This window comes from Quercus lobata, chromosome 2 (assembly GCF_001633185.2).
Source record: "Quercus lobata isolate SW786 chromosome 2, ValleyOak3.0 Primary Assembly, whole genome shotgun sequence".
In the NCBI taxonomy this organism is placed as follows: domain Eukaryota; kingdom Viridiplantae; phylum Streptophyta; class Magnoliopsida; order Fagales; family Fagaceae; genus Quercus; species Quercus lobata.
In genome coordinates, this window is record NC_044905.1 from 87,921,183 (window position 1) to 87,937,177 (window position 15,995).

The following is a 15,995-nucleotide window of genomic DNA, read 5'->3' on the forward strand; positions in this document are numbered from 1 at the left end:
CTTACTTTAGAAGACAACTCAAGAGATGAACATAATCGTGTAAGACGTGCTTGTTGTTGAACGCAGTCCAGACGCTAATTAAATATCAATTAATTATTATAAAATGTTAGTTTTTAGACAAATTGAGATAATCTGATCTGTAAAACCTTAATTAATGGGTGCAAAAGTGGAAAGCAATAGTTCATAATATTTTGGAAGTAATGTCATGGTGGGCATGATTGCCTGCCCCGCGAAGGGGGGGATACCTCACGGTCCTCACCTGGTTTTTGTCGTCGAATCCCTCAAGCCTATGTATCTTCATGGTTCCTTTTATTTTACTTTGCAGTTCCCATAAGTTGGGTACGGCTCATCTTTTTTTTTTTCCGCACCTAATCATCTTTGTTGGCACCAAATATTTTAAAGACAATCTTTACCACCTGACCCTTTTTTAAAAATATATTTTTTTATTTTATATATTTTACTTCTCTTCTAGACTGTAATTGCATTGTAAAGCATTATTATATGTCCGATTTGGTAAAAAGATTTTTGTTTTTTGTTTTTTTCTTTTTTTCTAAAACTTAACAATACTAGTTTTTTTTTTATTATATAAAAAAAACTAACTTTTAAATTTTTGTCTCACATTTAACATAAAGCTACAAAACAATATATATACTATATATTTTGTCTTATATTTAACGGATAAGCTATCAAAAAACTACAGGATACCAAGCAAATATTATATTATCAATATAACTTATAACATGGGAGAGGATTTGAATTTAGATGTCTCCGTTGTAAATACCAAGAAGTGCCATTTGAGCTACAAGGCATCTGGATATTACTGTTGTGTTTGACATTGGCTAAAAAGCTAGCTTTTTTTTACTATTTAAAGACTGTTTAGGAATAGCTTATTTAGCTGGAATTGAAATTTTTTTGCTGAAAGTACTGTAAATAAAGGTAAAAGTTAGCTGAAATAGTATAGTAGGACTCATTAATAGTACCAAAAAGTATAGTGAGATCCATAAATAGTAACAAAAATAAGCTAAATAGTAAAATAAGCTAGCAAAAATAATCAATGCCAAACGCACACTTAGCTTATTTGTGCTACTATTCATGTGTCTCATTGCACTTTTTGGTACTATTCATGAGTCCCATTGTACTATTTTAGTTACATTTTAGCTTTATCTACAATACTTTTAGCTTTATTTACAGTACTTTTAGCAAAAAAATTTCAGTTTCAACTAATGAAGCTATTTCCAAATGAACTCTATGTGTGTGTTTGGCATGGCTTAATTTTGCCAACTTATTTTACTATTCAGCTTATTTTTACTACTATTCATGGGTCCTACTGCACTTTTAGTACTATTCTTGGGTCCCACTGTACTATTTTAACTAAATTTTACTTTTATTTATAGTACTTTTAGCAAAAAAAATTCAGTTTCAGCTAATGAAGCTGTTTCCAAATGGACTCTACTTGTGTGCTTGGCATGACTTAATTTTGTCAGCTTATTTTTACTACTATTCATGGATTCTACTGCACTTTTAGTACTATTCATGGGTCCCACTGTACTATTTCAACTAACTTTTATTTTTATTTATAGTACTTTTAGTAAAAAGTTTTCAGTTTCAACAAAATAAACAGATTCCAAACAAGCCTACATATCAAAACTTATAAAATGTATTATAGACTTGTTAAATGTTAACCTCCACATTTCTACCTTGTCAAACAACTTTGACCTCTTAAACTGTGTTTAAATGAATTTATTTTTATTATTTTATTAAAAAAAACACAACAAACTTCGTAAAATATATTTATTCCTAAAAAATGAGATGTTTAAAAGCTTAAGGAAGAAAATTAAGTGACATGTTAAGGTAAGTAAAACAAATAAGCTCTATAATAAAATTTGCTAATCCATATCTAAGCATGATTTAGCTATATAATAGCTATCTAAATAAAGGGTTTCAATCATGTCAACGCCAATCAATAATATTATTTTGGATAGGATAGAACTTATCCAACTTAATAATTTAACTCTTTTAAAGGAAACATTCCCTCTTTTAATGCAGCTTGAGCTGGAAATAATCCAGAGAGTTGAGCAAGCACTCCTCAATTCCCACCAAATGCCCTGCTTGCTCATAAAAAATAAGCTATAAAAGCACAACATCAGATAGTTGCCTTGAAAACTTAGCAAAAAGGTCTAAAATTCTAATGACAAATAATGTACCAAAAACCATTTTAAAGTTCAAACACCTGGCAAAGTTGCGTGACATGAGCCATCAAATATCACATTTTTTTTTTCTCTTTGTTCTTAGAAAAAGTTAGAAAAAAAAAAAAAAATCAAATTTGGAGGCTAATAAAAAACACAATTCATTTTAAATATCACATTTTTGACACGTTCTTATCATTGACTATTTTGGTTTTAGCCACCACCACCACCAAGCAAACAAATATCTATAGCTAATTATCACCAAAAAGAAAAAAAGAAAAAAAAGTTTAAAAAATAAAAACAAAATTGTAATAGTAAATTCTTTAATGGTTGAATAAGAGATCTAAGATTCAATTTCTGCCAACACAACAAAAACTATCATTCGTTATAAGTTAAAATTCTCAAAAAAAATAATAATAATAAAAATGTTAAAAATGAATATTAAATAGAAGATTCGAAATCACACACATTCCTTACAAGAAACGAATCATCAGTTGCACACACATACTCCCAACTTCTTATAAAAAAAAAAAAAACTTTTTAATTATAAGCCGAACATTCCGTCACACAGATCCCTCTCGTCACCTTACAAGACAAATACAAACACACTCTTTGTTTCTCATCATTAATTTACCAGATTACCCTTCATAGCTTTCATTTAATTACAGTGTTACACTTTTTTTTTTTTAATAAAAATATATTGGTTTGGTTTCTTCTTATTACTACTCCTACTTTCTTTGCATTGATCACTGGGAATTTGAAGAAACCGAAGGGTTTGCTATGTGGGAATTGAAGAGACTCTGATATCTTATCCGTTTAGAATGTGGGTTTGAAGCATCAGAAGCATTCATCTACTTTGGTAGAGTACGTGGGACTCTCTATAACGGGTTTGTCTCTTTTGTTTTCAAATTCTTGTTCTGGGTCTTTGATTCTCTGTATTGAATATATTCTTGATAAGGGTTTTGAGAAAAATTGGATTTTGGATTGGGGTTTTGGAGGCTGGGAGTTTTTTATTTTATTTTAAATTCCATTGTGGTTTTTTGAATTGATTAGTTTGTGGGGTTTTGATTTGATGTGGTGTTTGGGAATTTGGTATTGGAGACGTGAAGTTTGTTGCAATTTTTTTTGTGGTTTATGCATTCAGTTCTTAGAGATTATAGTAGATTTTGAAACCTGATATTCATTGGAGTTATTAAGAGTAGTGAAGTAGTGAACATACATATGCTGGATTTTTGAAATTGGATTTCATAAGTGGGTTTTGGAACTGGAGAGATTCTGTGGGGAGATTGTTGCTTTTGGTTTTCTTGTACTAGATTCCTGAGGAATTGAATTCATCTGTGAGTTTGGAGATAGGAGAGGTTTTGTTGATTCTGGGGGAAGGTTCTTGTGTTGCATGCTGTTTTTTCTAGTTGGCGTTAGTTTGTGTCACTATGTCAGGCGGGACCCCAACTGGGGGTGGATATATGAGGCAGAGGCACAGCCAGGGGTATGCCTCGAGTGGTGATGACCTTGAGGATGATGCATGCTCGAGGACACGTCCTACATCACCTTCAGTTCCAAGAAACCGGACGTGGATTGAGATTTTGGAGAATTTCCTTTGGCTTGCTTCAGCAGTCTTTATTATATACTATGGTGATCGGCGCTCCAATTTGATATATCTCTTGTTGCATGATGGCCGAATCAGAAGGTAATCGTTTTTGCCTAAATATTATTATTATTTTTAGTTTGAATCCACATTAATGGTTTGGTTGTTTGGTTATGTTGTATTTCTTTAATGTCATTTTTTTTATTGCTTGAGAGACTAGGTATCATCTGGCTGTTTTGTTAAATCTTATTGAACTTTTGCATTTGGATCGTACAATGTGTCATTCAATTAGTTTCAAAATGTTTTGGAAATATAATGAATTGCAATTGAAATGGTGTAAAATATGGAATGGCATGGAAAACACTTGAAAAAAGGTATTTAGATTTTATTAGTCACTATGAAAATTGAAATGTGGATGTGAGTATGCTTGTCAAGTTTGGGTGTATGCCTAGCTTCGAGATTCATTTAATTCCCAATTGACCAATTCTTAGGCCAAGGCAACAAGGCTGAATTAATATGTATGCATCCAATTAAGAAGTTGTATAACTGGCTGGATACTCAGATTCAGTTTGTTAGTTTCCATTTGGTTATTGAATGCCCTGTAGATTTGTTGTTTGGGGCGGGGTTGGAGTAGACTGTGTGTATCTATAGGAGTCTTTTTTATATCATTATTGGTTTATTTATGTTTAATCTAAACTATATATGCAATACTGTGGCTCTAATTGGATTTTGAAGTCTATTTTATATCAGAAGTATTTGCTATATAAAATATTAGTAGTTGATAGTGTTAGGGTATGAAAATATCAGAATACAAGTACTGTTTTACTTATAATAGACTCGATTGGCTCTGGTAATTTAGTCTTTGCACAATCGTGATATCATTATAACTATGGCATGTAGCTCTGGACAGGTGCTTCCAATAATCGGGTTATTGTTAACTTTATCTACGGTGAAGTTTTGATTATGGGAAGCTTACTTAAGGCCCAATTTTAGGTAAAAATTCGCATACAATTGCATGAGTTCTAGTTGTCTTGAAGTTGTATTTGTTATGATTATTAGTCAATTGATATGTTAGGATTACGCCTAGAGGCTTGTTTAAAACCAATGACTACCTCTGGGATTTTTGAGGCCTACACTGTAAAGTTTAAAAAATGAGGAACTTTATGGTTCATAGCAGCCCTCAAGGCCTGGATTCTGACTTATCAATGAAGTTTGTAAATTGTACAGTACATGGATACTATTTAGGGACTGTTTCAAAATCATTACGTCCATGCAATTTTTATATTGTATATTTTAAGTTTTTTTAATGGCTCTATTTCCCAAATTATGTTCATACTAGCATCTCTCTCCCCTAATAATTTGAATGATTTTGCAATTAATATTTGCTTTTCAGAATAAATGGTGGGCTCATAAGGCTCAGATCTCACGTCCAAACGGATGAGAGCTCATACATTCTATACATCTTTACTGGATTGAGTTTGTATGGCCAAGAGCTTTGTAGCTCAGTTGCATTGCTTGGTCTCCTTTATAAGGAGAATCAAGGTTCAAATCCCCCTCCCCCACTTGTAACAATTGTCAAAAAGTTTGTTTTGGACAAATTATTGAATAACCCATGGCTGCATAAGTAGCCTTCTATAATGGGTTGAAGCGCCACTAGGCTGTAAGGCCATTGCTGAGATAGTAGTATTTATTAATGAGCATGGTTTGGCTTCTGTTGTCTGTGATCTTATATGTACTTTATTTCTCTTGCAGAACACCTTTATACCTTGGGATGTTGGGTGTCGGTTTGAATGTTCTCATCTTCGTTTATTCAAGTATGTCAATTTGGAGTGTCAGGAGGTTTGATGAAAAATGGGAACTGACAAGTATATCTGTTTTGCCATTCGTTACCCTTCTTGGACTCGTCTCCTTTTGCTTGTAAGAGGAACCATTGTGCTTAATTTTTTTAAACTTATCTGGTTAACTTATGTGCTTCAAAATACTCCTGTTTTGCTGAGTTTTTCTATTGCAGGTTGTGTTTTGCTTTGTGGCCAATATGGAGTTTCCTGAGCCTTCCTCTTCTGGTATATGACTATGCTTTTGGTTGTGCATGCCTTTTTATGCAATATTTTACATTGGTGGTCACTGTCTAATTATTCTTCATTGCTGCAGTTCACACTCTTTATGGCCGGCATGGTTATATTCCCCCAAATTTTGATTGGGACATTCAGGCCACAATACGATATGTTCCGTATAGATTAAGCCTCCTGGGATGCATGCGATAAAGAATACTGACATAGACGAAGAGTTGCTAACTCAAACACGGGTAATTGGTAGCAGGGATTAAAGGTTGAAATTTTGTCCTCCATTATGTGAAGCATTCCAGCCCATGTTGGCCATATTGGTGCTACCGATGATTAAGCTGGTTGTTTTTTAATCAGTCGGCTTTTATTTTACACGGCAACCGGACCCTGATGATTGATACATGATGATGGTACAACCTCATCAACTTTTCTTATACACCCAGAGCTAAATGTCTCATTGAAATGAAATTAGTTTTCTGCTGAGTCGATACCCATCGCCTAGTCTTCTTCAGTTCTTTCAGATCAATTTTTTTAGTATCGATTTGCATCTTTGTTCTCTGATGCTTTGAGTTTGTTCAGAACTCATCTTTGGAATAGGAGGCTGTGATTTCATTGTAGTTATAAAATCGAGTTTTCATTGTTAATAAGTTGTTGACTTACTGGGGTCCCTCTAGTCTCAAGGTGGTGTCATTTTTTGTTGAACCATTTGCCTAAATAGGTTGAATCTTGAGATTTTAAAAGCTAACTCGATTGAAAATTGAAGAAACAGAACCCAAATGCCTACTAATGAATCAGTGGTCCTTTTTATCTTGTTTCTTTTTTGGGTAGTTGGTGCATGGATTCAGTTTGGGTCAGAATTGGGATATCTTTTCAACTTACTCCAACTTCTTAAGATGAGAAATTTTCAACCCAACTCAAAACGTACTTTGTTTTTCCTTGCCCCATTTTCACATAGGAAGCAATTGTGAATTTTCTTTCACGTGTATGGACACATATGAACATGCAGAATGAATATACACGCACACACACCTTTCAGCGACTTTATTAGCAGACTTTGACTTGTGGCTTTGGACGTTGTGTTCATGTGGCTGTGGCATAGACTGATAGCAGATCATTAATTAAGAATATGACATCTTAGAAAAATCAGCAATGAATATCTCCTCTTTGTTCTTCCAAGCCCCCCGTGTTCTTTGGGCAGAAAAAAATACTGGTCGAGATAATTGGAATAACCCAAAAAAAAAAAAAAAAAAAAAAAAAAAAAAAGAGGATGAAAATTGTTATCCTTTCGTTTTCTATCATCCCTAAAAATCACTTGTAGGTTCTAGATAATGACTCTTTCGTTTTCTATAATCCTTTAAAATTACTTGTAGAGACTAAATAATGATGCAAAAGACGCTAAAGCAAAGAAATCTAAAATTGGAGTTGTTGGGAGTATGCTGAGATCAGCAATAAAAGGATCATTGCATGGAAGATTGGAATTTGAATTTGCACTACACGACTATAATCTTCGATCAAGACTTCTTTTATTCCTGTTAGTTTTGTACTTAATTAGCATTATCTGATTCTTCCGTAGAGAAATATTAGGGTTCAAATCCCTCACATCAAGCACATTACCAATCCTTTGCAAATTCGTTGATGCTCTCAAGACTAAAGAGATGATTGTCATGTTGCTTATTTGACTTTGAATAGATTGATATGACAGTTTTTGGAGTTTTTAACTTAGAATTAAGTAATTGACCGTTAATATGGCTTCCACTAGGTTTCTATGATTCTTAATGCCTTCGACACGCTTTGGTCCCCCATTTTTTTTTTTTTTTTTTGGCTAGAACATTGAAAATTAGTAATTACTGCTAACTTAATTGGACTCCTATTCTTTTCAAGGAGAAGAAGGAGAAAATTCCCACCAAGGTAAGGTTGGCTAATCCTTGATTTATATCCACCACTTTTCTTTGTTTATGTGGGTTTACCAATATAAGTATGTGCATGACAAAGTTTAATGTGAACCCCACTGCAACGACTTTCTTAATCCTCAACCATGCCTTGTCCCCTAAGTTGGGAATGACATCTTTCAACATACCACCCCCCTCAAAAAAGAAAAAGTAGCCTAATCATTTTAGTCTTAGTGCTCAGAATAATTTGTAAGTTTGCATGAAATTATTGCAACACACACTGAATTTCTGATGTGTGATAGCAAAAGACTGTTCAAGATATTGAGGCGCCGAAAAAAGAAGAAATTAGAGCATGGGTATTGGTGGTACCAAAAATTTAGTAATTTTGTACTATAAAAAATTACTTTATCTATTTTATCATGTCATTTTACAAAACACCCAACATCAATAGTTTTATTTTAGCTTTCAATATAATAAAATAATATATCCACAGTGTAAACACAATAAATAATCTGATCTACAGTGTAAACATGATAATTTTTTTTTTCTTTTTTTTTAACATTTGAGCTACAGTACATCAGCAAAGATAGCTGTGCACTATAGCTCAACAACAAAAAATTATTGCTTTGGCTCCACCAATGCAACCCCAATTTTGTAGTTTATGGTGTTAAAAATAGCAATTTAACATTTTAGCACTATTAATACTAATGCTCAATTCATGTACTAGGATGGAGCATTATTTTATTTTATTTTTTTGATTTGATTTGATTTGGTATGGAGCATTAATTGATTATGACTAATTGAGCTTCAAATTTGAACCAACTTGTTTATCTCAAACCGCTTGTTTGTCCAATATACAGAGGATTGAATGGAAGCAAAAGATTGATGACTTTTAGGGAGAAAAGGATGACATTGAATTTAGGCAGCATTTTGAAGTATATTCATATTCACACATGAGCCTTACGTAAGCTAGTATTCTTAAGTTCCTAAAGTAGTGTTATAAAAAAAAATAAAAAAAGTTCCTAAAGTAGTGAATGGACAAAATTTAGTTAGGATTGCCATACATGATACATCAATCAATTCAAATGTGTCTTGACCACAAAACAGGCTCTCATTTTTCTTCAGTCAGTTTAACACATGAAAAGCTTTGGTCATTGCTCACTAATAATTTTCTGCTCTCTTCTTTTGCATCATTGGGGATTATTTTTAAGTGTGTATTATTATTATTATGATAACGCCATGCAAAGCAGGTGGTCAAGTAGTTCAGGTAGACACCAATTATAAAAGTACTCTCAAAGTTTTCCTCCTTAAATAGGATAATGAGGAAGTGCCGCTCAGATTGGTTTATATTAACATAGTATTAATCTACTGGCCAATCTGCCTAAGACTTTTGTAATTTGCGGAATAAAACTTATTAAAGAACCGGTAGTGGGTCCGTTTCAATTACATCATCTGATATTCGTCTGATTGGTTTTTTTGAATTATTGTTCAGAATTGGAATTAACAAAGAAAAAGAAAATGTCTTGATCCCTACAGATTTATATCATAATAAGCAGACAAAAGAGTTTGGACAGATAGTTACTTAGGACTTGCCCAGTTGGGATGACTTTTGGAGTGGAAAATCTTTACACAAGAGATGGGATTCGTAGAAGTAAAAAGAGAAAGCCCACCTCTTGGGGAAAAAAAACGTATTCTTTTTTTTTTCTTTGTTTTGTTTTTTCCCTTTTTTCTTCTGGTAAAAAGAGTCCATTTTGTTTTTCTGAACATGAATTTCACACATGCCCCAAAAAAAAGTCCATTATGTTGAATTTCACACTTGCCACCCCTTAAGAAAAAAACTGACAATAAAACAAGCAATAAGAAACTATGGAGGACTTGGCAAACACAGTGGACTTTATTTGAAATGCTACTAGAAGATTAGCATATTCTAGACTTCTGAAAAAGCTTCCCTCTCTTGTAGAGGTCAGTTGGAGCACTAAAAATACCCAATTTTCAAACCTAATTTTTCCTAACCACAAAAGTTAAACTTGAGGGCAAATGCCTCATTAACCCAAATATATTCTCTCACAACAAGGAGATAGAATTTCCAAATTTTCCTGATTGAGAGGGTGATTTGTATTCGTGATAATTAAATTCAAGTTAGGTGTGGGAGTCATAATACCATTCCCATATGCAATCATTAAGAGATTTTTTTTTGTAACTCATAAGTCCTATTCAATTAATATCAATTTGTAATTATCCATAGTTTCATACATAAAGATGTGGGGAAGAAACAGATTTCATCAGTGCATTAATTAAAAGCCTCTAAACTGCAGTCAAAACATGACCCATGATTCAGTCAAGCAAATAAATCTATCCTAATAACAGTCAATTTATTTGACCTTGGAGGCATGATTTTTTTAGCTTTGATACTTAAGTTAACCAAAAAATCTACAAAACTACAATTTAATCATACACATTCCACATATAATGTTCCATCAATTTCCATACCCCTCTTCAAAATGGAAGAATACAATATAGACAGTGCCTTGTTAAAGGTTTTTTTGTTTTTTTTTTTTTGACTTGCTTTAAAGTTAATTGAGCTACAACCGTTTATGTAAAATGATGAAGTTTTGTTGCAATTTGACTATTCAATATGCCAAGTGAAAATTACAAATTCAATACTTAATTTTTATTAGAGAATAAAGGTTTTCTTTTTTGGGTTCAAAAAAGATTTACTCTCATACTTTATAGATTGTCGAATGATTTTTTTTTTTAAGAGCGATTGTTGAATGATTTAAACCTATGAATAATATGATTATTATATGTCAAAAAAATTATTAAATCCCTCATGCCTCAATTATGAGATGCCGCCTTATCATAATTTTTTCCAAAAATAATATAAAGAAATATAGAATACATTATTATAATATAATCACACACCACCCATGGCGCATTTTTATTCATCAGGAAAAGATGAGAGGCCAACTTTATCAAAAACCAAAGGATAAATGATATGTTTACAATATTTTTACAACAAATTATAAATAGTAAGTTATTATTAGTTGTTATTGTTGAAATAAAAAAGTAATCTAAGTGTTAAATTCAAATTTGAACCAATAATAACTAACCACCTATAATTTATTGTGAAAATTTTATAAAAATATTGTGAATATAATAACTCTCAAACTAAAAATATCCTTTGCGGAGTGGGTTAACACACACTATAGAAAAGTCTTTTACAATTAATAAGAGTATTTGGTAGAGCTGTGGAGATGTGGGCCATTATTATTTTATTTTCTTTATTTAAATCTTTTTTCTACATAATACTTTTTACATATTATTATTATGAAAGAAAAAGATAAAGTCTCACTCTCCATTTTTTAGAGTTTTGTTTTAAGTCTGACCCTGTTTAAAAGGTCCTCAATAAATGAAAGAAACAACAGCTATATTCCAATCTCCAAGTTGTGATATTTTTTTATATGCTTGTTTATGTTTTCTGCAGAAAAACAAAACAACCACCAAAATGTCATCTTTCAAAAAAAAAAGCACACGCTTTCCTCTCTTCCTTTAATGGTTTAGGTTTGCTTTTCTCACTCTCTCTCTCTTCTTGAACACACTCTTGTGCTTGGTAGGTTGTGCCGTTGAAGTGATGGGCCCAAAACTCCACTGAAGATTTAATGGTGAGAGGGGTCTCTATCCATCTTTCAGTGCTCTCTCTCTTTGCCCCCATTTTCCTACTGTCTCGCATTTGGGTTTTTTTTTTTTCTTTTCTCTTTGAAAAGATAAGATCTTGGGGTTTTATATTCTCTGTCTGAAGGCTATGGGAGCTGACTTCCCGAGGCTTTGGCACATGCTTTTCTGATTTTTGGACATGGGTTTTGGAGATAATGTGGTAATGATGTTGAGTTTGTGTGTTTTGTTGGTCAACTTTGGTTGACTTTGGTTTATGGGGTTTGCTTCTTCAATGCGTTCAGCTTCTGATTCTCTCCTTTGGTTGGGTTTTGAGCTGTCTGCGACTTCTATTGAGCTTTGCGTTTGATTCTGGAGGTGGGTTTTGGAGGATTCAGAGGTTAACTTTACTGGATAATTAAAGAGTGGATTTTATGTTCATGTCTTGAAGGTAGAGTTTGGAGTTTGGACCTGAAAAGTGATAGTTGGGTTTTGTGTTGAGTTATGCATTTGTTACGTCTGTGTCTTAAGTTTATGATGATTGAGAGATAGGTACTTGATTTTGGAGGCGGGGTTCTGATAAATCTGGTGTTGGCAAGTCCTTCAAAGAGGAGAAATGGACAGAATGATTCAACCTCCTTTGGTAAATTGTTTATCTACCTCACTTCTAACTTTTACTGCTCTATTTTGCATCGAATTCCATATTCTTCTTCTTTTGTTTTGGTTTTGTTTTGTGATGGAATCTAATGCTAAGTTTGACTATCCTTTGTATAGTTTTTACTCTTTGAAACAGTTATGTTATCATGTTTGTGTGTAAGTTTGTGTTGCTTGATGTTCCTGTTGAATTTTGTTCTTCAATTCTGATTTGGTTGCTGAGCTGCTTGAAGAATCTCAAATGGGGCTACTTTTAGCTTTAAATGCTTTTCAAAAATTGGAGAATGCACTTTCTCTGAATGAAGTTACTTCTTGTACAATAATCATGAACCCCTTTATTCTTTTTTTTCCCTGGAGTTGGATAGAGATGGGGTATTCTAGCTGCACTTCTTAATGTGGGAAATAATGTTGCATACCTGGTAGGGAATGGATTGTTATTATTATTTATTTAGCGTGAAGCTAATGATATTGGGGAATGCTTGTGATGTCACACAAACAAAAGTGGTTCTTTGGAAAAGAAATTAATATATAAATGGTATAATGGGTTGATTCTAAATGCAACCTGAGAGCCCTTACTACCCCATCATCAGTCATTATCCTCCTCATGGCTGTGCCTGGCCATAAAAAGTAAACAATGCTTTCTTGTCTTGAATTCTTTAAATTGGCAGACACTAGATGTCTTGACTCTTGAAGTTGAAAACTCAAGAAAAAAAGTAAAATACATGATCCATTGTGTCCTTTCGCTCCATTTATGGAACTAAAGGTGAGGATGGTAGAGGTAGGAACAGTGAAACGCATTGATATCATTGGCAAATTCAAAGCCTATTTATTATTTCAGTTTTCTCTCATTGCTCCATTATGTGTTTAGTGAACAACTTCTACTTCAGCGGATAAGGTATTTACTAATTTAGTCCTCTAAGTTTGAGGCTTGAAGTTCTTAAGTTGGCATGATATTCTCGACAATCTTTGCCCAGTTACAAGCCTCATCCCATAACCTCCTTTTAAAAATATATATATATATATATTATTAAAAAAAATCCTTATGACTTATCCAATAAGTTTCAGATGTCTTTTAAGTGCCGTTTTATCTCATTAATCATGTTAGACTAAATGCAAAAGTAACATATAGTTTGATCTCTGTGTAAAATTTATTTTTCTTTCCCAAAAAGGAAAAAACAAAGAAAGGTGCCTCCATTAAACATTTCTATACAAAATAAAAATATTAATAGGAACTGAAACTTTCAAATTTAGCAATGTTAAGCAAAATATGTTATTCTAAATCTTTTGTACTCAAACTAGAAAATTAGGAGCTTGCTGACATCAGTTGATCATCTTGTTCTTTATCAGAAGACTAAGTGACATAATGATGCGTCAAGCTTATGTTTAGTTAAGGGAAAATGGTAAAATATCATGTTGAGTTTCCAGTTTCCCATCATTGTTCAGACAAAGCAGCTAGCGAGAATTTTAATTATTTATGCATGTACTTTGCAGGTTGATACAACAGCATGTCTATGTAGAGTAGATGCAGGCCTCAAAACTGTTGCAGGAGCAAAAAAATATGTTCCAGGGTCAAAGCTCTGTCTTCAGCCTGACATTAAACCATCCATTCATCCAACAAGGAGCAAGCCATCACGCGGTGACAGGAGCCGAAACCAATCCCCTCTGCTTCCAGGACTACCTGATGATCTTGCTATTGCCTGCCTAATTCGGGTCCCAAGGGTTGAGCATCGCAAACTCAGGCTGGTCTGCAAAAGATGGTATCGTCTTTTGGCAGGAAACTTCTTTTACTCACTCCGCAAGAGCCTTGGAATTGCAGAAGAATGGATATATGTCATTAAGAGAGACCGAGATGGGAAAATATCATGGCATGCCTTTGATCCTATATACCAGCTTTGGCAGCCCCTCCCTCCTGTGCCTAAGGAATATTCTGAAGCCCTTGGGTTTGGTTGTGCTGTTCTAAGCGGCTGTCACCTCTATTTGTTTGGTGGCAAAGACCCACTAAAGGGATCAATGAGACGAGTTATTTTTTATAGTGCCAGGACAAATAAATGGCACCGTGCCCCGGATATGCTTCGTCGGCGACATTTCTTTGGCTCATGTGTCATAAACAATTGCTTGTATGTAGCAGGTGGAGAGAATGAGGGTGTGCACCGGTCCTTGAGATCAGCTGAAGTCTATGACCCTAACAAGAATCGGTGGTCCTTTATTGCGGATATGAGCACTGCAATGTTGCCCTTTATTGGGGTTGTCTATGAGGGCAAGTGGTTTTTGAAGGGGCTTGGTTCTCATAGACAGGTTCTAAGTGAGGTATACCAACCAGAAACTGACAGCTGGGACCCTGTTTATGATGGAATGGTTACAGGCTGGAGGAACCCAAGTACTTCCCTTAACGGGCACCTTTATGCTTTGGACTGTAAGGATGGCTGCAAACTTAGGGTCTATGATGAAGAAACTGATTCCTGGAGCAAGCATATTGACAGTAAAATGCATTTGGGGAATTCTAGGGCTTTGGAGGCAGCTGCTCTTCTTCCCCTTAATGGAAAATTGTGTATCATAAGAAATAATATGAGCATTTCTCTGGTTGATGTTTCAAAAACAGAAGATGCAAGGGGGCCGACAGCTGAACATTTATGGGAAACTATAGCGGGGAAAGGACAGTTCAAAACTATGGTCACAAATCTCTTGTCCAGCCTTGCAGGCAGGAGCCGCCTGAAAAGTCACATTGTGCATTGCCAGGTTCTTCAAGCTTAGGGCTGTATATCAGAACCACAGGTGCTCTGAACTTTTTGATGTCTCTGTATTTTATGGGCTATAACGTGCACAGAAAGCTAAAACCTTGCCTAATTCGTTGTTGTCGATGCACATAGATCTGTTGTTGTAGGTTCATATTGAAAGTAGAAATCATGTTTACCATGAGGGGTTCTAGATGGATGAGGATGTTTGTTTTGCTAGACTTTTTAGTATTACAATATATATATAATATAATACACAGTTGTTTAGATGTTGAAAAGTGAAGACCCATTTCTGACTAACTAGGTATGTTTCTTGCTATTGTTATAGATCTAGTTTTTAAAGGGGTAAAATGCATTGACAGCCTTTGAACGTTTATCTAGTTGCACTAACTTCTTTAGACTAATTAAAACGATTGAAAAGTAGCAAATAGCCCCATCATCCTGTCTGCATTCCTTCCAAATTGATAGCTAAAGTTACTATGTGCTAGCCATGTGGCCAGCAGAAGCTTGAACAGTTAATGATTTACATGTGCGAAACTCAGCAATTAATCAAGTTGAACAGGGCTCATACTCGGCTTGGCCAACCCTACTTATTCAAATATACCATATTTCCTAACATTTACCGTGTCCTGTTAACCATTCCAGTTACTTAGGCTTAAAAACAAATATGTTCTGTAATCTTGACTACCCAATGCTGTACTCCAAATTCCAAAGCAATATGATTTCTGCAGATTGTTCTGTGGAGTCAAATGTCTGGCTTACCCCCCTCATTAGTTCCGTAGATTAATCAGAAGTACCTAAACTATCAAGAATCCTAACCTGAGAAGCATAAGAAATAGAATTTGAATAAAGATAATCTCCATGCACATTTTGAGCTAGATTTTGTAGAAATTTATTCTTTAATTCTTCGGATTCATGCAGATAATTAATTTAGTCAATAGTACTGAATATCATATTCAAATTTTTTTCTTATTGGCTTTTGAGTATCCGATCAGAGACAATTTAGCAACATTTAAAACGTTTCTGCTTATTGAAATTAGTCTATATCCATATCTTATTTATCCTCACTTCCATGTAGTATTAGGATATTGCATAACTTCTTTTTTTTTCTTTTTCTTTTTTGAGAAACAACATTGCATAACTTTCTTGATACATGCTATCAGATTACTGTTTTGAAACCAGAGTTATTAAAAATAAAGAAAACAAATGTGGTTATTCAATAGAAGTCCTAGGAC

The 15,995-nt window shown here is 33.9% G+C and overlaps 2 protein-coding genes across 2 annotated transcripts; both read left to right on the forward strand.

Annotated features, from left to right (window-relative positions):
• The first annotated feature begins 2,779 nt into the window (after positions 1-2,779).
• On the forward strand, positions 2,780-6,641 carry LOC115977045. The gene is made up of 4 exons (XM_031098677.1): positions 2,780-3,873; positions 5,524-5,688; positions 5,783-5,834; positions 5,923-6,641. The coding sequence occupies exons 1-4, from the start codon at positions 3,617-3,619 to the stop codon at positions 6,010-6,012; spliced, it is 564 nt and encodes a 187-aa protein (XP_030954537.1). The 5' UTR covers positions 2,780-3,616; the 3' UTR covers positions 6,013-6,641.
• A 4,595-nt stretch (positions 6,642-11,236) lies between these two features.
• Positions 11,237-15,038, forward strand: LOC115977046 (F-box/kelch-repeat protein At1g55270-like). Its single transcript, XM_031098678.1, has 2 exons — positions 11,237-12,017; positions 13,520-15,038. Exons 1-2 carry the CDS (start codon positions 11,991-11,993, stop codon positions 14,777-14,779), a joined length of 1,287 nt encoding a protein of 428 aa, XP_030954538.1. The 5' UTR covers positions 11,237-11,990; the 3' UTR covers positions 14,780-15,038.
• The last annotated feature ends 957 nt before the right edge of the window (positions 15,039-15,995 follow it).

Bases quoted from the DNA above. Each gene is read 5' to 3' on its own strand.
- LOC115977045 (XM_031098677.1), top strand. From the start codon at position 3,617: ATGTCAGGCGGGACCCCAACTGGGGGTGGATATATGAGGCAGAGGCAC. The intron at 3,874-5,523 runs GTAATCGTTTTT...TTTCTCTTGCAG, and splicing joins CATGATGGCCGAATCAGAAG to AACACCTTTATACCTTGGGA. The intron at 5,835-5,922 runs GTATATGACTAT...TCATTGCTGCAG, and splicing joins TCCTGAGCCTTCCTCTTCTG to TTCACACTCTTTATGGCCGG.
- LOC115977046 (XM_031098678.1), top strand. From the start codon at position 11,991: ATGGACAGAATGATTCAACCTCCTTTG. The intron at 12,018-13,519 runs GTAAATTGTTTA...TGTACTTTGCAG, and splicing joins GAATGATTCAACCTCCTTTG to GTTGATACAACAGCATGTCT.